This window comes from Apus apus, chromosome 5 (assembly GCF_020740795.1).
Source record: "Apus apus isolate bApuApu2 chromosome 5, bApuApu2.pri.cur, whole genome shotgun sequence".
In the NCBI taxonomy this organism is placed as follows: domain Eukaryota; kingdom Metazoa; phylum Chordata; class Aves; order Apodiformes; family Apodidae; genus Apus; species Apus apus.
The window spans coordinates 33,160,265-33,187,920 of record NC_067286.1 but is presented as its reverse complement, the minus strand read 5'-3'; the positions used below and the strand labels follow the sequence as shown (position 1 = coordinate 33,187,920).

The following is a 27,656-nucleotide window of genomic DNA, read 5'->3' as shown; positions in this document are numbered from 1 at the left end:
ACACTGTGACATACCAAATTTAAAAAAAAATAAAATATCACGTGCATGATTACTTATGTATAGGAATACAGATGCCTTAAAATTCATATGACATTTTAAGCACTAATTCACTTTGAGGTTGATAATTTTAATATTTACTGTGAAAATATGTATTGTGTTTAATGTTATGAAACACAACTTCTGATCTAATAACAGCTACAATTATTTGCAAAGACTGATTTGTGATTCTTTGAACAATTACAATTTTTATATATATATATATATATAAGGTTATATATATATATACACACACACACAGACATAAACTTATTCTCAGGTTACTACACTGAAGTAAAACCTATAAATAGACAACAAGCATGTAGCAATTTGATTACATGTTAAAAAAGAAGGTATTATTCTTCCAACAACTAAGTGGCATAATTATTCACCACTGTAATTAAATCGCATTTTGACATGCCAAATATCATTAAAAATCAAAAACTCAAAGCAGATCTTTAATAGCTTAACATTTAAAATAGAATAGTAAAAATCTTTATTTCTGAAAAGAAAACCTAGGTGATCAAGTTGTATATCCTATACTAGGAATTTTTATAATTAAATATTTGAGTATATCAGTTACACATTTAGAATGGCTCAGAATGCATCTTTCATAACAACTTTCTTTCTTACTTAATATTTTATATTCATACATAACAGATGGGAGTGCTGTATTTAAACAATTATATTCATACAATAAGAGAAGTTGCTAAAAGCTTGGTTTCATAAAAAAAATGCATATTTCTGTGAGCTCAAGGACTTTGTTACTTTTGTAAGTGCAAAGTGTAACAGAAGACAGAAATCTTGATGCAGTTATAATTTCCAGCCTTTGCAAGACCTGTATTTATACTATCTGAATGTCTGACTAATGTAAAAAAGGACTGTAAGTATAACTGCACAAGTTGTATGAATTACCTACCAGAAAGAACAAAGTAATGCCATCAACCTGGAATTTTGAATTCTCTAATTAATTTCTCCTTGATATGCCACCAACCCAGATGGCTACAGAATAAAAAAAGACCTTGTATTTCTAGACTGGTATAAAGGGAAGGAGATGGTGAAGAAGTTTTACTGCTTCTTCCTTCTATCACCTTTTTTATTGTATTAAAGTAGTTGTTATTATACACTTAATTTCATTTTTTCCTATCTGGAATAAACACCATCTAATCAGGATCAACTTCAAAAAACAAACAGATAAATGAACAACTGAATGAATGCATGTGAAAGTAACACAATACAAGTAGGTATTTAAAGGCAACCTAAGGAAAAAAAATATTTGAGAAATGCACTATGTTTTATACTCTGCCTGCTGTTATTTCTACTATTTTCCTAATCTTAGAAAAACTTCAAAACCAGCAAAATGAACTTCTCAGAATACAGAAAACTATTGAGAAACTGAATGTATTAGCAAAATAATATCTACTTTCTCTACTGCAAAAAAAACCACTCAAATCAAGCATGGCACTTTTATAGTGAGAAATTAAACCACCCTAGTCTGTTTTCTTCTATGTTTATATGTTTCTAATATTCTTCCAATTCATTGTTTCAGTTAAAATTATTCTTGATGCAGCCAGTAACATGCCACTTTAGAATTGGTTTACATTTATAACGTCTTGAATACTTCTTTTCTATAGACTCAGTTCTACATACAAAATTGAGAAATGTTTATTAACATCTCCAGCTACTCTTCTCTCTCCTCTGTCTGTACAGTATGCCAGTTGTATTACCCCTTTGCTTTGGTCCCTAGCAATGATGGTTTTCACTCTTTCTTTCCTATTTCATCGTATATGCACATTTAACTGTATATTACATGGATAGAAAATGTGTCACTGAAATTACTATATTCACTATAGTCTTGTTACTCTTCACTTTCATTATATTACTCTAAAATTATTCTTCTTCTAAATTAGATCCCATTCCTTAGCAATTTGATTCTTTATATATGCCTTCTGCCTTCTGTTCCTATTCTTCATCATTTTCCAGGACCCAGAATCAATAATAGGCAGGCTATCATGTTTCCAGTTTCAAAGCCTGTGTATCTACCTCCAGAGAGAAGTCCTGTCAAAAGATTTGCAAGTTTTTGGCCAGAGCATTTTTACACATTGTGTCTATTTGCTCTGTAAAGGCAATAATTAAGAAATAGCTAGGTTTTTGTTTGTTTGTTTTTTAAATATATGTACCAAAAGTTAAAAAAAAAAAAAAATTCCACAAGTGGAACTTATTAAATAATTCTGTTGACAATGGAATATAGTGGGAGTGGGAATTGAATCAGCTCATTTTTTTCATTCCAGTGCTACACATTCAATGACCACCTAAGTATAAAGGTAACAAACACACCTCCATTTTTATCACTATAGGAAGATAATGAATAGCCATGCAAAGCAAATCTATGACACATGGACTTAGTAACTGTTCTCTGGCCAGGACCGCATATTTCAAGTGAGTATGTTGTACAATATACAAACCTCCCCTTGCATTATGGACTGCACACAGTTCTAGAAGTCTTCTATGCTTCAGCTGTTCACGGACCTCAGGTTCTATATTAACGTTCTGTCCTCTTTTCCATGCTCCTCACAGAGTGATTTCCAGGTTGCCTGAAAGTTTGTTTTCGTCATCCTGATTGTCATGTGACTGTTCTGTAAATGTTTCTGTAAGATTACATTCATCTAGGCTTTGTTTCCTGCACATAAACACACTCTCCCCTTTCCCTGTTAGTAACTACTATCCAACCATTTTAGATTATACAAATTAACTCACTTGGAGAATTCTGTTATACAATACATAGCTCATCTCTAGTCCTTGCATTTCTACAGCTGTCCAATTTACATGTAACTTTACCTAGATGAACCCTCTTGCTAAGAGTAAATCCCTCACCCCTCTTCATAAATTCATTCAAACACCCATACAGAACCCTTGATGCACCCTTGAAATTTGTTGGTGATCTCTCAAAATCCCACAAATGTTATGAATTTAAATCTATGGAAAATATCTCTAATAACGTTCATTGTACTCCATAGCATACTCCATATTTATGGATCCTATCAAGTTAACTTGAGTACCTGCTAAGTGATGTACATTCCTGTGGCATCTCTGTGCCCACAGAGAAAACTGACTGGAAGCTAAATCCTCTTTGAATCTGGTATATATATCAAGGAGAAAATTATTAATGTCTTAGAATGACTAACTTCATGTCACAGGCATGTTTGCTAATCAATGTCATACCCTGAAATAAATGATAGCACTTCTAAAAAACTAGAGAAAGTACTACTTAACAAAGTCAACTGTTAACAACATGTGCTTAAGGGGGTAAATTTCAGGTTAGTAACAAATAAATATTAACAGTAGATAATTTAGCATTTTATGTAGACTTTATATGTTTGGTTGGTAACTTCTGTTAATTTGTCTCACTCAGGTAGGAGTGAGAAGGGAATACTACACCCATACCAGGATTTTGCAAGTAAGTAGTGTACAGCAACTGTAAGAAGCCACGTAACATCCCATATGTGTCATGTCATGCAAAAAGGGAGTGATCCTTGCAGCATGTGACCGTGTGTTGATTCTTCCGAGTTTATGCTAGGAAAAATAAACCCTACCCAGTTTGTAAAAAAGGGGTAGCCAGTTAAACTGAACCTACCTTGAATTTAAAGGAAAATTTCACTGATACTTTCACAGTCAATTTCATTGATAAAATCTCTACATATTGTTACACTCTGTTAAATGTTTACATTTTGCAAATGGAATGAAGCAATTCAGCATGCAGAACATCAATAAATGTCAATTATATATTGCATACAACTTATCTGAGGCCAAGCCAATTAAAGAATGAAACCACATCATATGCTAAAAATTGATTTTAAACTTTTGTTGAACTAGGATCACAAACAATGAACATGCAGAATCCAAACCTGAAAACAACAGCCTTTTCTATCACAAACACTGTAGTTACTTCCCTATAGTTTCTCTCTTGCAGCTTCTAACTTCATCTAAGAACAGCCTAGATTACTATGTCTGTGTAGATACAAAAATACTAACACATATGCTTTGTGATGTTCAAAAGATTAGAACCCAGAAGAAAAAAAAATATTGCTATTAAAATGTCTTAAAATAAAATACATAAAAATATAGACCAGTATTTAAAATTCTATTTTAGTTTATCTCTTGTTTTGATGACAATTTACTTTAAAGAAGTTCAAGTGTTTCTCATTTGCCAGGGAAATTATATGAATCATTACTTTTACAGATACACATAATGACTTGGCATGTAAAATGCAAAAACAATGCAAAAAATGGCTGAAAAGAAGTTGAAGTTTCAGTGACAAAAACTACAGAGGCAGTATGGATCCAATAAGAAACCTGATTGTAGTAGAGAGCAAGTTGTCTCTGATCTTGGGAGAATGTTTTTGGACACCTAACAGCTTTTTTATTACTGTGGCTGATTAAAATGAAAAGCCTTACTACTAAAATGTTCTTTTTGATGAGTTTTTTTGCCATGAACTATAGACCTTGCAGTCCAGTGGGATACAAATCCTTTGATCCTCTGCAGTCACATAAATTCAAAGTCGTAAAACAACATTGAATTTGATTTTATTAGTGTGGCTGATGTTGCCAGAATTGTAATGGAACCTTATTTTCTTCTTTTTTCTTCCTTTTCTTTTTAGGAGGGGTGGAGAGGAAAGGAGAGTTTACTGTCAACATTTTTTCCTAGTATAAGGAGCTAATTTCTTTGGCAAAGACACTCCAGGATTAAGCCATTGTAACAAAGCTTTGTAACTACGTAGGAAGGTAATGATATGTATTATATTCTGCTAAGTTGCAACTAATTATTTGGTCAAAGCAAAATGAGGTGTAAGTGCAGCACATGGAAAACAGTAAGCAAAGATAAAGTGATACATCTACAGAAGGACAATGGGCAACAATGAACATTACTGTTCAATAAGAAATGTTCAGCAAATAGTTCTATGAGTTTGCTATGAGAAGAAAGTAACTACACTTGGAGAAAGTGAAGATTTTCATTTTGTACTATAATAATTTTTGTCTAAAAAATTATAATACCTACACTGAGGAGATGACTAGCCTCCTAATCAATACAGAGAGAGCTCACACATGCAGTGACAATAATGAAAAGATTTTGAGGTGTATCAAGCCATTCACTTCCTAGACATGGAGAGAAATTAATTTGGGGGGGCATTTTTGACAGCAGATACCAAAATAATGACAGAGATCTACTTTTACTTCAAGGAATGTAAACCACCTAAGAGTAATTCTGTGATGCTTGCAATTACAACATCCCTCACATGCTATGGAGAGGGACCACAAAAAACCAAAAAGATTGATTGGTGAAACAATCCTTTCTTCAATGTAAAATATATTTCACTATGAAAAACACTACCTTGTTCTCTATAGCAAAGGAAATGAAGGCAGAAGTTAATTTTAAATGCAGCTTCATATTCAGAACACAAGTTTTCATTAAGTTACACACTTTCTATGGAAGGACAAAAAAATTAATCTATTCCTTTCCTCACAATTTCATTACAGAAAAGCTTTTTCACATTTAATACTTGCCTCAATTACAATGTAGGATCTCCTCATATATTTTCTCTTGACAAAAATATTTGCAGGCTGAATTTTCTCTGCAATCATTGCAATTGAGTTTAACTATGAAGCTTTCTATTCTGTAAATGCTATCTTAAACTTCAGTGGTAAAAACAGAAGAGTCTTTAAATATTCACCAATCAGGTAAAATTTGGAAGAAAATCCAACACTATCTTTATAACTACTCTTCTTTTTAACACTGTAGAGAAGTTTATGCTGCACTTAGCAGATGAAGATACCAGTACACTTATCTAAGATATAGCTTATAAATTCCAGAGACTTCCTGGATAAACAGAAGTATAACACCAATTACGGAAATGATTCTGTAATTCTGTAAAAGACATATACCTAGTCTAAACTAACATACACCACATGCTAATTATGCACCATTACAGTACTCTAGATGTTCCTATTATGGAAGTTGAAGAAAATACTGCACACACAAAAATGTGTTAAAAAAAAATTAACCTTGGTCAACTACTCAAAGGAGAAAACTACAAGTGTGGTTGCCAGAGCACCCTTTATTTTCTCCCTCTCCATCCATGTTTCCATGTAGTGCAGCTACTCAGAAACTTTTGCTTTGACAGAACTAGCATGCCATACAGTGAACATGATGGAAGTTATTCCAGACAATAATTTAAAACTGTATTATGAAAAAGGAGCAAGCTTAAAGACTTCTGCATTATGTGTGCTGAATTTGAAAGGTATAATTTGAACAAAACATGGAGCCTCAGGAAGAGACACAACAGAATTAGAGTGAAGGCATGAAAATGCTTAACAGGAAGAGCAGATTTGCTCAAGCTGCAAATTCCTGCAAGATGAGTCACAAGTCATTTTAGTCAGTGTTTCTCAAGTAGTAAGCAATGATGCACCTTATTTCCTAAGCATCTACCTTGAGATTCAGCGAACAGCTGCAAGGTAAGTTAAAAATGAACTGTGATACAGACATACATGGAAACATTCGCTTCCCAATACATTTGTTATACCTTAAGTCTCTGTGCATAAAATATTAAAAATAGTAATACATGCCTATCTGAATACATATTGTAAAATCCTATTTGTACATCATGACAAATAAAACTAAATATATTCAGATCATGTTTTGATTAATAAGCACAGGGTGACACTACTCACTGACTAACAAAAAACAAACCAAATACAGAACAGACTGCGTTCAATTGAGGACACATATTCTGGGGGAAACTGTCCCCGTGTCAGTAAAACCTGTATTGTGATGCTCAGGTCCAAGTCTCCGCAATCTATCTATAGTTTTCTGTCTTAACTTCCAGACTACTTCTTTCCCCCTCCACCTTGCCACTCTTGTCTTAGTATCTCTAGTCACCATTTTCTACCTAAAGCTCCACCTCCCTCATCTCCATACATCTTCCCAGCTCTTGTAGTCTGCTTTAAACTCCACTGGCTTTTCCACATTGCCTCATCATCAGAAAGGGTAGTCACCACTTAACAAGAGTAACTTGTGGCACCCACCAATCAGTGGAACTTAGTTTTGCCCCAGTGTTATTTTATGACAGATTTGGTGGCTTTGGAATCTTTGGTAGCTATGTGGAACTGGCACATTAAAAATGTGGTCAGCATCAGAAGAGGCAATAGGTACAATGAGCACTACATATGCAAAGTCAGAAGCTGCTAAAATCTGAAGTCTTTACTGAGTATGAGAAAAAACAGTTTTGTTTTGAAAGTTTTAACTTCCCATCTCAGATAGATTTTCCCTCTACTAGCAACATGTTCAATTTGTCCCTGTTCTAAAACCAGGAATATTAGAGCCAAAATTTTTAATCTACAGAAAAGGATGTATTTCATCCAGAGAAATGGCTTACAATTACTAGATTCAAGCAAACACCTGAATCAGTAAATTTCAAAAAGTATTAATTTTTGCAAGGAGGCATGCTTTCAAAATCAAAAAGGTAAGATAATGATACAACTTACATTTTAGTGGCTTTTATATTCCCATGACCACATTTCACTTAAATTCTCTTGTAGACAACTGTTTCCTATGTTTCAGAAGTAAATGCCTGTGTGCGTTCTACTTTATTCTCCTGAGTGCATAACATACTTACTCAAGGTGATTGGATAAATTAACTTTCACAAACTATGATAAAAGCAGGGGTTTATAATTAATTTTTTAGAATAGTGTCAGTTTAGCCCTAATCAAGCAGAGCGTTTCATCACGTGTCTACATCTGAGCAGGAGTCTAGTCTTGTTGAAATTTTAAGTCTCTAAATTATCTTGTTGATCTCTATGCCCATTTTAACTAGAAAATACCATGTCTGTGTCCATGTGCTGAAACAGAGCTGAAGAGGTTTTCATTGTATTCAATATATGGAATATGGTTGTGGTAACTTCTTAAATAAACAGGGGAATCCTTGGATCAACATGTGGAATTAACAGCATTCTGCAGCCAACATAAAGTCTAAACAATCCAAGTTCTTACAGTGAAATTTTATTGATGAAAATAATAGAACAGCAATAGAAAACATGGAAAATAGCAGTGAAAAAAACCCAACACAATGAAAGAAAAATCTTCCTAGATATTCAAGCTATCTAATAAGAAAACCATCACAATAACTAAACATATAACTAAAGGTAAATAAGGATGATAACCACCTATTGCATCAAAAATTAAAGAAGGAGAATTTTTCTTAATGTAAGAATTAGCGCACAGTGATATGCTTAAAACTTCATCAAGAATTTGATTATAGAGTATGACTTGAATATAGGCATTATAATGTGCAAGTTTCTAAAGCATAATTAAACACTGAACTGGGGGAATATAGCATGAAGAATCATTCCAAACTTCCTCTCTACCTGAAGATGCAATTGCCAACAACTGGTTCCAAAGAGATTAAAGTGCTTCTTGCTAGATCTTCATGCGCTTGCATGCACCCTGTAGAAAACTATTTTTTATTGCTTTTGTACTTTTCTATCATTGCCTAGTCTGCTACTCTACCTTCTGTGGCACTGGCTGTGCAAATTTTTCATTACAGGCTGATTTTTCTCCTGATGGGATTTTTCTATTTCACTAGATACATAATTGCTGCCATTGTGCCTTAAGTGCCCTGAAAATGATATTTTAATACAACTTCAAAGGATTTCATTGTCTTCTTTCTCATATATTTAATGCTTTTCTCAATCTTTATATTTTCACTGTCTTGCACTGCACAGAGGCTCCACACTGAGCAGGAAGAATTTCTTGATGAGGACAAAGTAGCCCAGAAGAAGATTCATAAAGACATGCAGTACACATGCTGTGGTGAAACCATACACTTAGTAGCTAAGCACAGAAGTCTGAAACTTTTCAAGTTAAGCAAGAGCAGTATCAATAATTAACCACAAGCTGGGAGACCTTCATCAGTAACACCACATGGAAACGCTGCAAAGCCTGAACAGCTCATTAGGAAGGACTGACTAATAAAGCCTTGCTGACCTTGGCTGCTCCTTTGAGCTGCAACTCCACCAGACAGAAGCATACATGACACAGATTTTCTTCTATTTGTGCATGCTGGGACAAGAAAATACAGCAAAGAACACAAAAAGCAGCTAGCCACCTTACAGATGCATTTCATCTTGGAAAGGTTAAAAATAGCAATCTCAGCATCCTGAAGCTAAATTTTATTGCCAAATTCAGCTTATTATCCACTTGTTAGATGCTGTTTTGTTAAGTACTGTGGCATATCAAAGCTTTCAATGCTATTTATCAGTAGCCCCCATATTTTAATAGCAGCTTTAAAAACATTGCAGCTTTTGACAAGTTGTGAAATTGCTATCCTGTACAAGAATTCACATATGTACATGCAAAAGTGAGGGGAAATAAAAAATAAAAATTTCAGAAAGGAATAATAAAGGCCCCTTCTTAAGAACACCCAGGTCAGAAATTTTTCAACTGAATCTGTTCAAAAAAATTCCACTTTGTTGTAATAGACTGACTACAAAGGACAAGATTTATACAAATTCAAATATTTTAAAAAGTTTTGATTTCATGTTAAAACATCTAAGTTCTGTTCTTTCTGAAGCTAAAGTGAAATTTCACTTCTACATATAAGTAAAAGATGTTTAAAATTGTAAAAATAAAAGTGCAATCACCCACTTTTATGAAAGAGGTTTTTTGATAAGCATCCTGGTTTACAACATCATTCAACACTGTTCAGCATTGCCTCCCACAGTTGAATTACAAATTTCTAAATGTAGCAGGGAAAGTGAGAAAACAAAGGGCCAGGGAAGGACTCGTGAAGCACAACAGATCTAAACACAGATCTGTAAAAGAATGAGAATGTCGTCACATAGGTGAATTATTAGTACTTCACTGAGTAATTGAGAAAAATTTTCTATGCCTTTGTGATCCCTGAACAATACCAAAATGACTAATTTTGAAATTATTAGCCATTTTTGACTGCTGCTATCATTTTCCCTTTCACATTCTTTTTTCTTCCACATTTTTCAACCTTTTTCTATGGTACTTTTAATCTCAATTTATGATACATAGTAGTTTTCAAAGTTAAGCAAGCTGTTCTATGAGAAGGAAATTACTTTCTACTCACCTCTTCATTTTGGCTCTTGAAACCTTTGCAAAAATAAAAAAACAAATGCTAAGGAGACCACAAAGGTCATTATGAACACCCCACGACACATTCTTCTCTAAATGAGGCCTGCCTGTTCTTTCATAATGTCATGGGCAGTTATATACCAACTCCATTACTGTTCCCTATTTCTTACGTTTCAATAACATGTTCATAACAACTGCGTTAGATGCAACTGCAAGTATTTATTTCTAAAATTTATGAAGCGATAATTTGACAGATGTAGAAATATTATTTTATTACAATATTTACTGTATAATTTTAAAGCTATGTTTTGTTTTTTTCAAGCATCTATAATTTTTTATAGAGTGTATTATATAATAGGCATGAGATAAGATATTGTAACCATATTATAAAAATCTGCAATTAGTGTCTAAAGAAACTATTATTCTCAGTTTTGGAACACGTAAAAGATGTAGTGAGTTGGTGTAAGCCTAATAACCTCTATCATAGTGAAAGATCCACGCATAGAGTATAGGGCTATATATAGGACAGCTTAGAACTATGACTCCATCTTCCAAAAGCATTATTAAACCTCTGCAATCAAAGCTGAAAGGATACTTAGTACCCTTGTGCTAAAGGGAATAAGAAATTAGGGAAAAAATTAATTCTTTTACTAATTTTATCAAAAGGACTTATGGAAAAAAACAACAAAACAAAACAAAAAATCTGCACCCTTGTCCAGCTATGTGTTGGATTAACTACTAAGTACTGCAATCAGAATACTGCCTTCAAGTTGATTCTTTCCTTTCAGAAGTCAGCAGTCCACTTACAAAATCTTAATTTAAGTCGTCTACTTATTTGCTTATTAGATACTGTAGACTTGGTTCTGTAGGGAGAAATCCTATTAAGATGATGACAGCTAGTACTTACCTACTGAGCTGCTTTGATTCTAGTTCCATAATGTGCAACCTAATTTCTGACCTAAAACTAAGACTGTGCCAGATCCACAAATAGTAGGCAGGATGTTACCAACCCATATACTCTCACAGTATAGAAGGAAGCATGAAATTTGCACACATATAGAGCAGCGGTGACAGCTCTTGGGAACTTGTTCTGAAAGACTTCACTGACATCTAGCGGCACCAGCAGGAAAGAGAAAAATTCAACAGTGGAGAACAGAAGCAGTTGAACGTCTTAAAAATATATAATTCAATTTTTTTTTGCAAATAGTAAGTAAAAAATTCAAGAAATGCTTTGAACAGAGCAACTAGTAAATGTAGCTTAAGTTAAATGGGTAAAAAGTATTTATCTCTACTATATTGCTCTTTATAAATATTATCTTCATGTGGATGATTCAGTTGAATTTTGTACATTAATGAACCCATTAAGAGATGTTATGAATTATTTTGATTGTTATGCACTATGATATGGTACAGATGAATCAATAATTGACTTGGTGTAATAAATGTTGTAATCTTTAATTAATATGCATACTACATGACTGGAATTGATTTCAAGTAGCATCAAAAAATGGAACAAAGCTTCAAGTTACTGTGATAACGTAAGTAGGGCAATACAAAAAAAACCACAATACTGTAATTCACCCTCCCTGTCCAGTGGCTGTTTTATATCTTCCAAGACTGCTACATTCACTGCAGCTTCAACTGTCTACAGCGTCAGCACCAACCCTTTGAAACTGGTGCTACGGGTAAAGCCCTGGTTGTACTCTGAGTATTCCATATGAAGGTTAAAAGACATGAAGGTATCAATAACAAACCTTAAAGAATAAAAACCATCAGGAATTTCATTCACATAGTGAAAGAAAAAAAATACCTTCCAAGAGAAGTAGTAAAGAAGTATAGGACACTTTCTATTGCTATAAAGAGATCTCTCTCACTTATAAGCCACCATATATAGGTTTCAAGGGACAGATTCTGGACAACTTTGCTTACTTGCACACTCAGAGGACAGTTTAATAATTGTTTTGAGAACTTTCCCCTACACATACCTTCTAGGATCCCTTAAGATTTTTCTAAGTGTTCTAGAAATAACAAAGAATATGGGTCTCATTCCTAATCTTTTACAAAGAAGGTATGATTAATCTTCTTCATAAATACAAAATAAGAGATTTGGATCAGTTATCAAAAGAGCTGTTGAGAGAAATTTCTGTCTGTAGGTTCCTTCAGTCTACATATTTTAGTACAAGGAATTCATTGTCAAGAACATGCAGAAAAAGAACAGGAACACTAATCAGATGGCACAGCATTCACAAGTCACAGAACTTGACACTATGTGACACTATAATTTATAAATCAGTCCTATACACCATGACCTGTGGTTGGGCATGGCAAACCCTGTTTCAGGAAACCCTCAAAACACTAATTGCAGGAGATGGTATACTAGGGTAACCGTTCTCAGTAATTTAGTCACTATGTATCTTTTGTCAACCTGATACATTATACCAGGCTGGGCTGAGGTCCAAAACTCAAGTAGCACGTTGTTGAAGAAGGAGCATGGAGGCAGTGATAACAGAAGTAATATGGAAGAGACAATAAAGACACTGAGACTTGCCAAAAAACCCCAACCCAAATCAAAACAAAAAGCAGCATACAGAAAAAAGGCACTACCCCTACACTCTATCTCTTGTCTGTGTTTTCTAAGCACCCTCTGCTGGTCACTGCTGGAGACAGGGTACTTGCTTCAACAGACCTTGGTACAGGAAGATTTTATGTCCACCAATATTGTAAACCAAAAGTCACACTGTATCTCAGGAATCATCAGTCTTACAAAAAAACCTCTATATCATGCCTCCAGTAACTCCAAAATGTAAGTATAAAATATTGTTTGTTTTAATCTTGCATATAAAAAAATTTAGTATTATTTTTCTGAATAAATTATTTTTCTGATTCTCATGATGTAGATGTTACAATTCACTGCCATTACCTAAAAGACCTACAAAACATTCATATCACATTTTCTGGTTTCCCTTTGAAACTACATAGTGTAAGATAAACCAGTACCAAATATGAAAATAATCACCAAATGCATGCAATATAAGAAAACATGATCTGTAGCATATTGCTGGTAAGGGTGCATATGTCTCCTACTAATCATAGACAGCAAATATTTGCATTTTAGCTCATTTCTAATTACATTTATATAAATATATAAAACTGTGAGATTTTAGGGTGCTGAAAGTTATATCACAATTTCACTTTTCTGTAAATATCCCGCTCTCAATTTCCTTACTACTAAACAAGGTAACATACAAATACAAGCAATCATTAAGACATGACAACATTTGAAGAAAACACAAACAATCCAGATTTAAAAAAAAAAAAATCTGATTTAAAAGATACTGTTTATGTCATTCAAAGTTACAAGTAGCAAATAAATAATCAACTTATCCTCCAGTGTTTTTCAGATGTACTCCCATGGAGGACAAAATGTGCAAGAGAAACATTATTTTAATGAAAGATTAAATTGGAGAGATGTGTGATTTTTCATGGTTGCCTGCCAGTACCTGTCTCTTCTGCCTCTTCTGCTTCCAGAGTTGCTGGAGATATACAAACACATTTTTCTCTCTCAGTAAGAATATGCATTCTCAGATATATCCTCCCAAAATGGATAATACCCCTTGCATCCACCTACTGTTTTTTTTTCTGTGGGAGAGTTATGCTACTCTTTGTAAGAATTATTAGTAATAATATTTATTGTATATTACTGTTGTACTTGCTGTACTGCTAGCTTTGCACTACTCAAACGTGTAAAATGCACTGAAGTCAGGCAAATAAAAATAAATAAATAAAATAATTACAAAAGTATACCTTTAATGTTTCAATTTCTTCTTTGTGTTCCCTCTTTAAATGCAAAATGGCAGCTTGGTACTCTGTAAAAATTTAAAAAGTACGTTCCATTAGCACCAGAAACCAATGTGCCATCTTCAGCATAGTATACTTCATACAACACCACCAAATCCAGAATGCAGATGTAAGTTCTCAAATAAAAGACCTTTTACAATGGTAATAGAAAATCAAATCTGAACACAGTAATTAGGATTGTTTTCTAAGACCCCATGACCTCGGTGTTTCTGAGAACAGGGGACAACACAAAGAGGTCTTCCATGCTGAGAGGGGAAAATGGGGGCAAGAAACACCAGGCTAAAATAACAAGAGGAAACTTCAGTTATGTTGAGCTTTGCAGATAAATGTAGAGCTGATAGGATATTATGACATACACATGCCTGGACATGCACATACCTGAATTCTAAAAAAAACGCACTAAATACAACTCATTTACAGAATGAACTGTAAACATACAAACATATGCACAGGAAAATTGGATAAAAGAGCAATAACAAATACAAAGGAAAAACTTTAACAGTATCCAACAGCAGGAGATACAAAGAAACCTTTGTTTTAATTCTGTCAGGTGAAGGTTAATTACAGGGTTTAAATAGCTCTTCCATTTAGTGAGAATAAAATAAAATCCAAATATATAACAAAATTGTAAAAAAAACTGAAAGCATGCAGCATAGATCGAGAGAAATTTAAAGCCAGATAAATTTAAATCAGCAATGAAAAAATGAGGAGGCTAGGTGCTGATTACACAGGTTTAGTGGTGGCTGTAATGATAAGGTGTAGATTTACCAAATGGACATCTAAAACCTGGGTCTCATACAATGGCCTTCATCAATCCATACCATGGCTACATTTGGCCAGACAAAGAATGCTGCACAATGATTTGAGAGAAACCTGTCTTCTTTTAAGATATCAGCCTGGAATACGTAGAGTTTCTAAACAAGCTACTCGAGTTCTTTCTTTTCTCAGACCGTCAAAACTAAACTTCTATCTGCTTCCAAATCAAAATTAACCCAAAAGTATCTTTCCAGTTACACGGCTTGGTTTCTGCTTCCCCAACTGAAAAAGGAATCCAATCATAATTGAAACATGGATTGAAAATAGTTCAATATTCTCTAACACCAAGGGGGTTGAACAGTCACTTGAACAGGAGAACCAATAAAACAGCACTAGAACATCAAAAACATGGGCCAAAGCAATAGATCAGTAAAACATTCCAGTGCTTAGGTGCTTCTCTATTTTACTGTTTGTTTTTTGTCTATTTGTTTGGGGTTTTTTGTTTGTTGTTGTTTTTTGTTTGTTTGTTTGTTCTTCTTTTAAGAGCACATGCAGGAATGAAGAAAGGAAAGATAACCTGGTCATCATCCTGAAATCTTTAAGATGTGGAAGCTTTTCATAGAAAGCTTTTGTTTTTTCAAATACAAGTAAAGTTATTCTCAAGCAGCTGGATTGATATACAAGATCAAAAGATATTTTAAAAGGCACAAAATAAAAACTCAGTTGATTCCATAGTGGTAGTATCTATTTAAACTTCTCCATCTCCAACAGGCCTCTGCTTTCTATGTGGGATTGCCCAATGCTTAGCATTGTTTGGGATTTGAGTAAGGGAGTCAAAGTTCACATATGCTGACCTAGATCTGCACTATTACCAAAAGCAAAATTTTCACCCTGTCTACCCATCCCCAACCCTCTGTTGCTTATATTCTTATCTTGGCACAAATGTTTATGCATTCAGAGCATAATGGAAGGACACTCATGAGTGAAATCTAACAGCATAAAGTTGAAGAATTTTTTTTAAGTTGAAGTATAAGTAATTTTTGTGTCAGACATTTTGCAAGACACCATCATTTTATGTTTTTTTAAGTTGACATGTGGTTTTCAGTAGGTCTCCTAGCTGAAAGCTTCAAAATAAGTTAGTTGTTGAATCTTTGTTCTTAAGCAGAGGTAAAATAGAGAGTAGCAATTCTTTTATGGTTTACTTATTCCTTAAAAATACACTTAGAAAGTACTAGATTATAAGGATTATAAACCCAATTAATGAGTTAAAACACTGCTACTGCATAAAGCCAAGTAATAAATCTATGTACTGTAACATATTTAATAGATTGTCTACTATGTAACAAACTGACCTCCTACAGCACAGGCTTATTTTATTTCTTTCTACCACTGTACTTCTTTTTTAACCAGAATATCTACTGGATAGAAGCTGAGACCTGGCAAAGTAACTTTTTAATACTTTTCAAGCAAACACTTATTGTTTTGTGTAAGATAATATAATTCAAAAGAAATCACATCACAGTTATAGTTTTGTATAAGACAAAGTAACTCACATATATTCCTTTCATATATTCTGTGAAAATTTCATTTTAATTTGGTATAATTCTATATGGATTTTTAACATCTCAAGAAAATATCTTGCACATACAGAAATGGCAATCTGAATCATTAGAACACTGAAAAACTTGACTAGAAACAATCATTGTATCCATGTTACACAAAAATCAGTTTCTGAACATACTGGCAACAGAATAACAAACTTTAATTATGTGATGGTCTTGGGATGCTGCTTAGAATGGTAAAATACTGCAGCAAAGTAAATACTAATGACATGTTAATGGCAGGAACTGTACTGCAAAAAAAAAAATAAATAAAAATACAGGTCAGGATTTATAAACTGCTGAGTTCTTAATTTCCATTTAACTCACAAAAATGGATTCATCTAGACTACAGAAACAATCCAGAAGTACTGTCAACTAAACCGTCAATGAGTGATTTCTCTAGGTTACAAATTAACTGTGCTAGAGCTCAAGAAATCTGATAGGGCTCTGTATGTAGTCAGCCTCGTTCTTGCTTAATCATTGCAACTCAGCCAGCCTTATTAGTTAAGACACATGGACATATGTGGACAGTTCTGAGCCAGCTGAGATATAATGTTGCAGCTGAACTGCATGACCTCCCACTTCCTGGTGCTGCTATACCTTAAGGACCTTCAAGATGGACAAGGTAATCAATCTTCAAATCACAGGGCCACAGGATGGCTGAGGTTGGAACTCACCTCTGGAGGTTATCTGGCCCAACTGCCTCCTAGAGCTAGTTGCCCAGGACCATGTCCAGACAACTTTTGAATGCTTCCATGCACCTCTGTCCAGCTCATCCTCTCTGGGCAACCTGTGCCAGTGCTCTGTCACCCTCATAGCAACAAAGTGTTTCCTCACGTTTAGCAGGACCCTTCTGTGTTTCATTGTGTGCTCACACTGCTCCTGTCACTGCACACACTAAGAAGAGGCCAGCTCCCTTTTCTTTACACCCTACTTTAGAGATCCAAGCTGATCTTGTGTCACAAGGTGATTCTTTATTCCATGCCAGCACATCCCCTAGTTTGTGCAGTGCTGGGGTGGAGAGGGTGTATGTGTGTATTTTTTGAGGTTTTAATGTCTTTCATTATGCTGGATAACAGAGGGCTGATTGTACCAACATCCTGTTGATACTTGCCTGGTCTCCAAACAGCCTGCTGGGAAGACAGTGGTTGTAGGGCATAAATAAGTTAACTTTCCCTAAAGCAGATAATACTCTGAAGGGCTTTTGAAACAAACAAATCAGATACAAATCAGATGGCAAGTGCTCCTATCCTGAAAAATGACCACAAGCAAATTAGGATTTCATTACTGAGAAAACAATTTAAAATGTTTACAGGTACATATGGCAAACAAGCAAAAGTAAATAATCTCACTGCACAGATTCATCTGCAACCAGTCTCACTCTCAATTTTCATTTATTACTTCTTATTTGCTACTTTTTTCTTTGTTTTGAAAGGACTCTGCCTGAAGAAAAAAAATAATAAATGATGGAATTTGGTGCCCATTTGGGCATACTCTTTACTTCAGTTAATAATTATAACCCACTGCAACTGAAGCAGATTTCCATAAAAATGGATATTTTTTCTAGGATAGCAGATATACACTATAAAGCCTTAAATAAATACAAATATGTGTTACATCTGCTGTTAGTAATGAATTTTAAAACACTGGGTTAGTGAAAAATGTTTCACTAAAATACATTTTTAAAGTAATATGGAAGTTGGCAGAGTACATGGGAAGCTGGACAGATGCCTCAGTGAAAACATGACATGACAGTGCAAGGTTTCTCTTTTCTGTGTTGTTACTGGAAAAATTACTGTTAGTAATCATAAAAAGACCCCAACAACCTCCTTACTGTATAGCTTTAATTTCCATTTACTGCCATGTTTTTCCACAGTCAGTAGGTAAGGCAGCTATGCTAATTGTAAGGATTTATCAGGTAGACCAAAACTCTACTTGGTCTTTATTATCATGATGAAAACAAGACCTTTAGCTCCACCACCACTACCACTTCTCTGCACTTTCACCTTTTGCATTCATACTTAGGACTTGCCTTATGTACTTTGCATTCCATGTGCAACTTATGCCAACATTAAACCACAAAGATCCCCTCTTCACATAGAAGCAGAACAAAGAGATGCCTGTGGTCTAGGTCAAAACACTTTGCCAATTTCTGTTGTCCCTTTCAGGGGAATAGTTATTACAAAATGAAGGCCCCTGGAGGTTATCTAGTCAATCAGATTTTACAGAAAGGCTGCACTAAGGCATAATAGGGGGGGAAAAAATAGCTACACAAATACAAGAAAATATTTAATTTGGGAAGATAAGCTCATTGCAGATCTTGAAAGCAGATGAATGCCAGAACAGGAGCTGAAGTTCTTACCAGAAACTGATTAGGTTTCCACAAAACACTCCAAAATACAGTGAATTAAGCAAAAGCTTCTTGTTTTGGGGGGCTAGCCACGTCAAATATTCATAATTTACAGAGGTTTTAGGGCACAATGCAAAGTCTGTTTTTGTTTCTATTTTTACAGGCCCCTCAAGAGGCAAACTGGGAACTGCCACAGTGCAGAGTAATGTGACTCTGAAATGAAAGTAGTTCAGTTTCATAGTGAACAAAACTATACCCCTATTGAGAAAAGCCAAAAGCCTATTTTGCCTCAGTAGCCAAAAAGACAGGGACATGCAAAAAAACGAAAAACCGGCAAAAAGGCAGTAGTACATTTCCACTACCCTCTGCCAGCAACCTGATTTGCAATTCAGGAACTTGCTAGACCAGAGTAGTTGTTTGCATATTTAATAGTTTTCAAGTAGATTCCTCTTCCATGAATGTGCATTGCTGATTTTAAAACACCTGCAAGAAGACAACATCCTACAGGAGAGAATTAACTGCACATCAGGTAAAGACCCTTTTGTTTATTTTGAATCAGCACCTGTTAGGTTCAGTTGATGCCTCTAATTCCTGTGCTGGAAGAAAGAGTGAACACATGCACACCATTTACTTTTTCTTATGATTTTAGAGATCTCCATCATATTCCCCCTTGACTGATTCTTCTTCAGTTGAAAGAATATTAATCTATATAGGCTTTCCTCATAAGGAACATATTCCACATTGTTGATCAAAGTTGCTGACCTTTTCTGAACCTTTTATAGTTCTATTGTACTCTGAATTGACAAAACTGCAGTTTCCCACGAAATGCAAAATGTGGACATTTACACAATGACACGATGATGATTTAGAAGATTTTATCTTCTGTTTCTTTCCTGCTACTTCCTACCACTTCAGTTGCTTTTTGATGACTACTGAACACTGAGCTGACATTTTCCAAGACCTATCTTAACATCAAGGTCTTGTTTTTTAAGACTAACAATCAGATTAGAGTTCATTACTCCCTGTATGTATTTAGGATTTTTTTCCTCAAGTGCCCATCTTAATAGTTCTGTCTTTTGGATTTCCTTTCATTGCATAGTCCCTCAATCTTGGTTTGTTTTTTTTTTTTACGTTTGGTTGTTGTGAGTTTTTTTAATACTTGTGGGAGAAAAAAAAAAGTTTTCCTACAAAAGAATGTTACACTTGCATTCAAGTCTTATCTTCACTCTCTTACCTAATTCATATAAGCAAGCTTTCCCTTCTCAAGCCTCAGTCTTCCAGTTCATGTTTATGAATATGTGCAGAGTTGCAGTGTTTGAACCCTCAGCAAGTTTGCTAATGATACAAAACATAGAGTGGTTCATAAGCTGGAGAGTCTTGCTGACATAGAGAGGGCCTCGACAGGCTGGAGACATGGGCTGACAGAAACCTCAGAAGTTCAACAAGGGGGAGTGCAAATTCCTGCACATGGGGAGAAGCAACCCCAGGCACCAGCACATGCTGGGGCTAATTGGCTGGAAAGCAGTTTTGCGGAAAAGTACCCGAGGAACACCACGTTGAACATGAGCCAGCAACATGCCCTTGCAGCACAGAAGGCTAACAACATCCTGGGCTGTGTTAGAAGTCTTGCCAGCAGGTGGAGGGAGGTGATCCTTCCACTCAGCACTAGTGAGGCCTCACCTGGATTGCTGTGTCCAGTGTTGGACTTCCCCAGGGCAAAAGATCTAAGATTTGAACATCTAAAGCACAGTTATCTCCTGGAATTGTCATACTTTCTATTGGTTTTGTGAAACATTCATTTCTACTCTAGATAGATGAGTATTATTAAAACAAGAAAATTGGAAATAATTTCCATAATAAGTAGATATGTTATTTGTTCCAGTGACAAGATTTCTTGAAAATTTGAAGGATATTGAGAAAATGTAAAATTAGCCACTTCCACTGGGTGGCAGTCGTATACTCCATTAAGAACCTTTTTCTATTTTTTCCTTCGAAGTCAAAATATAATTCACTAATTTATGGATATAAAGATACTGCTCTTTCACTCTGGGTGTAAACTTGTTCTCTCATTAGTTTTTCAACTAGATTTTAATTTAATATGGTTTTTAGTCCTATCTTTTCTCTAATGATTAGCTTATTAAATCTTACCTGATAGTAACATACACGATTGAAATTTTCCTGTTCAACTGTTTGTTTTTAGCAGGTGCTTGAGAAAAAACCCTCACATTGTCTGGCATGATCAACTAAACTAATGTCATGATCCTGTTCTGCCAGCCAAAGATATAGTCAATATTAGAAAGCATCATAACATTACTTCCAGTCATACTATATTTGGTTCTTACTACCAAATTTTCAGGGAAAATTAATTATAATCAGCATTTGATCTTATTTTTAGCAAATATTTTAGCATTTAACATTGCAAAGACAGAACCAGGGCAAATCTGATTACATTCTTCCTCAGCCAACTTCTATTTGGTATCAGTCTGCTTCATCATTTTAAAGTGTGTTGACATTATGTATTATCTAAAGATAACAATGACTAAATCATAGAATCATAGAATCATAGAATCATAGAATCCTAGGGGTTGGAAGGGACCTCGAAAGATCATCTAGTCCAACCCCCCCTGCCAGAGCAGGGTCACCTAGAGTACATCACATAGGAATGCATCCAGGTGGGTTTTGAATGTCTCCAGTGAAGGAGACTCCACAACCTCCCTGGGCAGCCTGTTCCAGTGCTCTGTCACTCTTACAGTAAAAAAATTTTTTCGGATATTCACCTTGAACCTCCTATGCTCCAATTTACACCCATTACCCCTTGTCCTATCACTGGTCATCACTGAGAAGAGCCTAACTCCATCTCCCTGACACTCACCCCTTACATATTTGTAAACATTGATGAGGTCACCCCTCAGCCTCCTCTTCTCCAAGCTAAAGAGACCCAGCTCCCTCAACCTTTCCTCATAAGGGAGATGTTCCACTCCCTTAATCATCTTAGTAGCTCTGCGCTGGACTCTTTCCAGCAGTTCCCTGTCCTTCTTGAACTGAGGGGCCCAGAACTGGACACAATACTCCAGATGCGGCCTCACCAATGCAGAAGAGAGGGGGAGGAGAACCTCTCTTGACCGACTAACCACACCCTTTCTAATGCACCCCAGGATGCCATTGGCCTTCTTGGCCACAAGGGCACATTGCTGGCTCATGGTCATCCTCCTGTCTACCAGGACCCCCAGGTCTCTTTCACCTACACTACTCTCCAGCAGGTCAGCCCCCAACCTATACTGGGACATCGTGTTGTTCTTCCCCAAATGCAAAACTCTACACTTCCCCTTGTTGAATTTCATCATGTTTCTCCCCGCCCAACTCTCCAGCCTGTCTAAGTCTCTCTGAATGGCAGCACAGCCTTCTGGTGTGTCAGCCACTCCTCCCAGCTTGGTGTCATCAGCAAACTTGCTGAGGGTACATTCTATACCCTCATCCAGGTCGTTGATGAAGATGTTGAACAACACCGGTCCCAGTACCGACCCCTGAGGGACTCCACTAGTCACACACCTCCAGCCAGATTCTGCCCCATTGACTACAACTCTCTGACTCCTTCCCATCAACCAGTTCCTAATCCATCTCACTACCTGATCACCAAACCCATACCTGATCAACTTATCTACAAGGATGCTGTGGGAGACGGTGTCAAATGCCTTACTGAAATCAAGATAAACCACATCTACCGCTCTACCATCATCTATCCACCTAGTAATTTCCTCATAGAAGGCTATGAGGTTAGTCAAACATGATTTACCCTTGATAAAACCATGCTGACTGCTCCTGATGACCCCCATGTCCTTGATATGCCTAGAGATAGAGACAAGAATAAGTTGTTCCATCACCTTTCCAGGGATGGAGGTGAGGCTGACCGGTCTATAGTTACCCGGGTCCTCCTTCTTGCCCTTCTTGTAGACTGGAGTGACATTTGCTATCCTCCAGTTCTCAGGCACCTCTCCTGTTACCCATGACTTACTGAAGATGATGGAGAGTGGCCTAGCAATGACCTCCGCCAGCTCCCTCAGCACCCTTGGATGCATTTCATCTGGACCCATCGATTTATGGATATAAGTATCACTACAGCAGGAAAAGAAACTCACATCTAAAAGCAAGGAGTTTCTTATACTATTTTCTTTATCATAAGATAGAACAATATTTTAAGTGCTCCAGTAAAGCATGGAATTGACATCTACAACAAAAAATGGGTTGTAAGAAGGAAATGAGATTGTTTTAACTAAACACCCACTGCAAGGAGGAAGCAACTCTGTGTTCTGTAATTGCATGTAACATAGTATGTAAACAGATAAGAGAATTATTATGGAAGCACAATGGAAAAGCTGAAGAAGCGAAACCAAACAATTAAAAATGAGCAAATAATTAAGATGGACAAGAGGTGAATAAAGGGCTTAAAATGCTCTAAGAAGGCATAAATGGCATTCATTATTGAATCACAGACATTATCTGTGTGAAAACAAGAGAGTATCACATATTGTGAAACAGTGGACAAATGCCTAGAAACATTTATACACCATATCTGCTGGAGTAAAAACTGGAAAAACTCACTGAAGAACACTAGTTGTACAGAGATCCATGTTTTCTTGAATAGCAATTATAAAAAAAGTCACTGGAGCCCAAGATGACAGATACCAAAACTTGCATATGGGGAAAAAGGTAAGTTATAGAGAAAGGTTGTTTACCCTGATATAAGTTACACAAAAAACACATGCTTTTAAATAGATTTAGTGTTTCATAACTGTGAGTCTTAAACTTTTACATAGAATAAACTGAAGTTAAAGAAGTATTTGATATATTTGACTAATTTTTACAGCACTGCATTTTCTAAAATTTTGGCCTTCAAAGCTAATCTTGCAAATAAGATATATAACACAGGACTGCTCAAATCAAATATTCTAGCATTAATAGGCCCTTGATATCTGAATATGAACGAGTCCATCAGTATTTATTGCCCCAAGTGTTCAGATTTAGGGCATAATTACAAAGATAGCCAATTCCAGGAAATAAAATTACTATGTAAAAGAATTCTGGGATCTCATTGACACGTAACTGAATATGCATGTTTTGGGTGTATATTAGTTGGGGTGTTTCACTAACTCGTCAGAGCACTCATGGTGGAGAATGCCCAGTGCTGCCCAGCGCTGCAATAAAGAATGCCTGCTCAGTAACAGCTCGCTTGTTGTTATTGGGTCTTAATCTCGGAATCCTTACCCAGCCGCACCAGCCTCCCACTTTGGTGAGGAGTGTTAGAAAGCAAGCGGGTTTGCAAGCTCCGAATTTTTGTTTCAGTTCAGTTACTGTAGTGGGATGGTACGCAGTGTAAGCTAGCATTCTGAAAACAGTTCCTCAGCGGTATCACAGAACTTCTGTAGTCTTTATTAAATTTTCAATTTCAGACAGTGGTAGCTACTGCAGACTCTGCCTTTTTTTTATTCCATCACAGAAAGGTAAATACTGCCTTTAAGGAACAAAAGAGAACAAAGACTAGACGAAGACGGACAACATTACACTGCTCCACCCACCTGGTGGTCCCTCCTTGTAAAGCTTTAGGTGAGCTAGAGACAAAAGCATAAGTAAGATTGTATTTAAGCTTCAAAAATGGAATTTGTCTTTTTACACTCAATAAATATGTAACCTAGCAGGGTCTGGCAGACTCCCTGCTTTTTGTTTATTTATTATGAAAACAAACTTGGAAATATGTCTACAAAGCGCTCAGCTTGATAAAGACACAGAATTGTATATCACACATTGTAGAATGATTGAATTATTTATTATATTAATTCCTCAAGTTATTAAATTGGAAATAACAATGGCACTCACTTATCATTGTCTTTTCATGCTCCTTGGTAAGGCAAGGAGAGCCATGCAGATCAGAAAGCTTAGCCTCTTTCAACAGATTCATTCCATCAAATCTGATTAGAAGGCACAAGTTTGGGGTGGGAACACTTTCAAGAATTCCCTGTTTTGCTTTTTAAGTTGTTTCTTGCAATTTATGCAAATGGTTATGTATGTTCAGTTGTATAATCCCACAAATTATCTGAATACAGAGCAGCAGTAACCTTGTGAAATATACACAATACATGCTCATGTAAATCCTTGTCACAATACTGAGCAAGCTGCACTGTTCATCACCATTTCTGAAAGAAAATGTACAAGTGTTCACTGGTAAATCTGATGGCCTGAAGATTTAACCTACAACTTTGGCAATACTGGATACAGTGGGTTACAATGTTTCAAATGGCAGTTTTTATTCTCCCAAACTGTTGCCAGAAGCAAGTATACACACTCAAATATTATTTAGTATTATTCTATGTGTGTTCAATACTCTTTTTTTGATAATAGAACTCACCTACCTGAATAATTTTAAATAAAATCTTATATGAAAACCTTTCCCACAGATATCTTCACAACTCACATTTCAAATAGAGAAGCTACTCCTCAAAATGTACAGAAGCAATGTAGAAACCTTCTCTGCCAGATCTGCCATGATCTGAAAACTTCCAAATAGAAAGTAGAAGTTTTGATGATAAATTACCTATAAAGCCACTTCTGGTCAGTACATTTGTTTTTGTAAAAAAATCTTATATATTAAACTCAGTATGTGGAAACATGCAAAATGAAGTTAATACAATTTTTAAAGTAATTAGAGAATAAAAGCTGGAAAACTTCAGTGCAATCTACCTCTCTTGAGACTTGACACATCCTGTAGCATAAAGGAAATAATTAACTTTTAATTGAGATAATCCATTAAATTTCAGAGTAGTGAGGGTTTATTAATCTCTTCTCTCTCGGTAACTCTATGTCCTATCATTTTCAATAGTGGCTTTTACTATAGTCTTTGTTTCCTGGTTCATTTTTCCCCATGTAGTTTTCCCCTTTAACCACCAGGTGTCAGAAGGGAATCTACTCACTACAGCTGCGCCATTTTTATTATTTATCTATTTATTTTTACAGGCCCATTGATGCGAACTTTTAGGCTTTTTCAGGCTACAATCCTAAAAAGCAGCAAATGTTCAGGATTTTCTTCCAATAAACACAGCCATAAGCAACTTCAAAACATGTTATTTGCTCGGTTTGGGAATGGAATGCTTGAAAATTATAAAGCATAGTTTTCACACAGAAGCAACTGGGAGAAATGCAGAATTTTATTTGAAATGCTACATGAATGCAACACTTCAAGTAGACAAACTGCGGCTTACACATTTTTCACAAGATGATCACTTAGCGAAAGCTCAAAGGTCAGGTTTATAAAAAACTGTCAGACAGACTTCCTTAAGCTTTCATAACATTGATTTGAATGAGTTTTCCATTTATGTAACTTTTTAGAGCTAGGAAAATAAAATGTACTTGTACTTAAACAGATCTGTAAAATGACTTGGGTTTTTTTAAGGGATAGCAGATTGCCTAAAACAATACTGAATGAAATTTTGAAACATTATTCTAATCCTTTTTCCCTCACCCCAGTCCATATACTACTATCTGTCCTCCTTTCTTTATTTCCCATTGCACATGAACTCTTTTGGAGCCCCATAATTCAATATATGTGAACTCTCCAGACTGGGAAATGAGCAGACGTTCCTCACTTTAACTTTCTTTTTTTTTTTTAAGGAAAGGAAAATCACTCCAAGCCTAAAATTTCAATGATTTTCAGCACCTTAAAAATTCTTAAAGGGACGTGTGGAGAATAAACAGTCTTAAACAATCCAATAGTCCAGTATCTAAATACTGTCTGGATACTGAGATAATGCAGAAGATACACGAGTTAGCTTACTACAGAAAAGTAAGTAACTTCATAACACTCATTGAATTCCCTAAGAACAACAGGATGATATTCACAGAAAATAAGTCTCCAGAAGGAAAAGCCACAATCCTGTGATTCTGTTACAGACATAAAGAAAAAAGTTCTTAATCCTTCAGACTGCAAAGCAGTATAAAGCCCTGTTCAGTCACATGAGTAACTTATCTACGTGATCATTCCTCTGTCACAGGTGATGTTGCAGCTACAGTTCATTGACTTGATAAAAGAATAGTTTCACTGGCGATTTTAACCCTCACAAGAAGGCAGCATCAGAGGTACTACTGCTGGGGACATTCAGCATTACTTCAATCTCAACAAACATCCTATTTCATATTTACAAAACCAATCTATTAAGGATCACATTCACCAGTGCAATGTGGTAAACATCACCTTATCAATAAACATGAGGAATAAATTTATTACAGAATTTCTTCAATGAGTTACAGACTCTATCTGCTTAAGGTAGCACAGATTTAAAATAAAAAGCACTTAGCCTAGATCTGCAACACCTTTACAATCACTGTATTCTATATATAGTAAGCATATATTAAGAATGCATGCATACTATACTTGCAGTGTAAGTGTATATTTCTTTAAATAGAGGCAGGTATGTGGGTGAGTGTAGGCACACTAAATACCCACACACATAGGCATACAACTTCTCCAATATATTCTCAGCAATTCTCAAGTTTAGAACTGTTGACCAACTTTAAACACGGATATATAAAAAACTAAGAAATGTACAATAAATAGGCTGGGCTATTTTACAGATAAGAGTACGTGTCTGTGCTGTAGCAGGGGAGGGCAAACTTGACAGAGATGGTAACAAACTTAATTAAAATTAAACTCAAAAAACCACATATAAATCCAAGTGCAAATTTTCAGAAAGTGTCAAGGTGTTCAGACTCAAGGTTTCATTTATAGAATCACAGAACCATTCAGGCTGGAAAAGACCCTTGGGATCACTGAGTCCAACCATCATCCCTACTCTACAAAGTTCTCTCCTAAACCATATCCACCAAAACCACATCCAAATGACCCTTAAACACATCC

The 27,656-nt window shown here is 35.6% G+C and overlaps 1 protein-coding gene across 1 annotated transcript in view; it reads right to left on the bottom strand.

The window, feature by feature from the left end:
* FMN1 (formin 1) overlaps positions 1-27,656 on the bottom strand; it is a 131,892-nt gene that overhangs the window by 94,539 nt on the left and 9,697 nt on the right. The window contains 1 exon segment of the mRNA XM_051621526.1: positions 13,994-14,055. Coding sequence (XP_051477486.1) covers positions 13,994-14,055 — 62 coding nt within the window.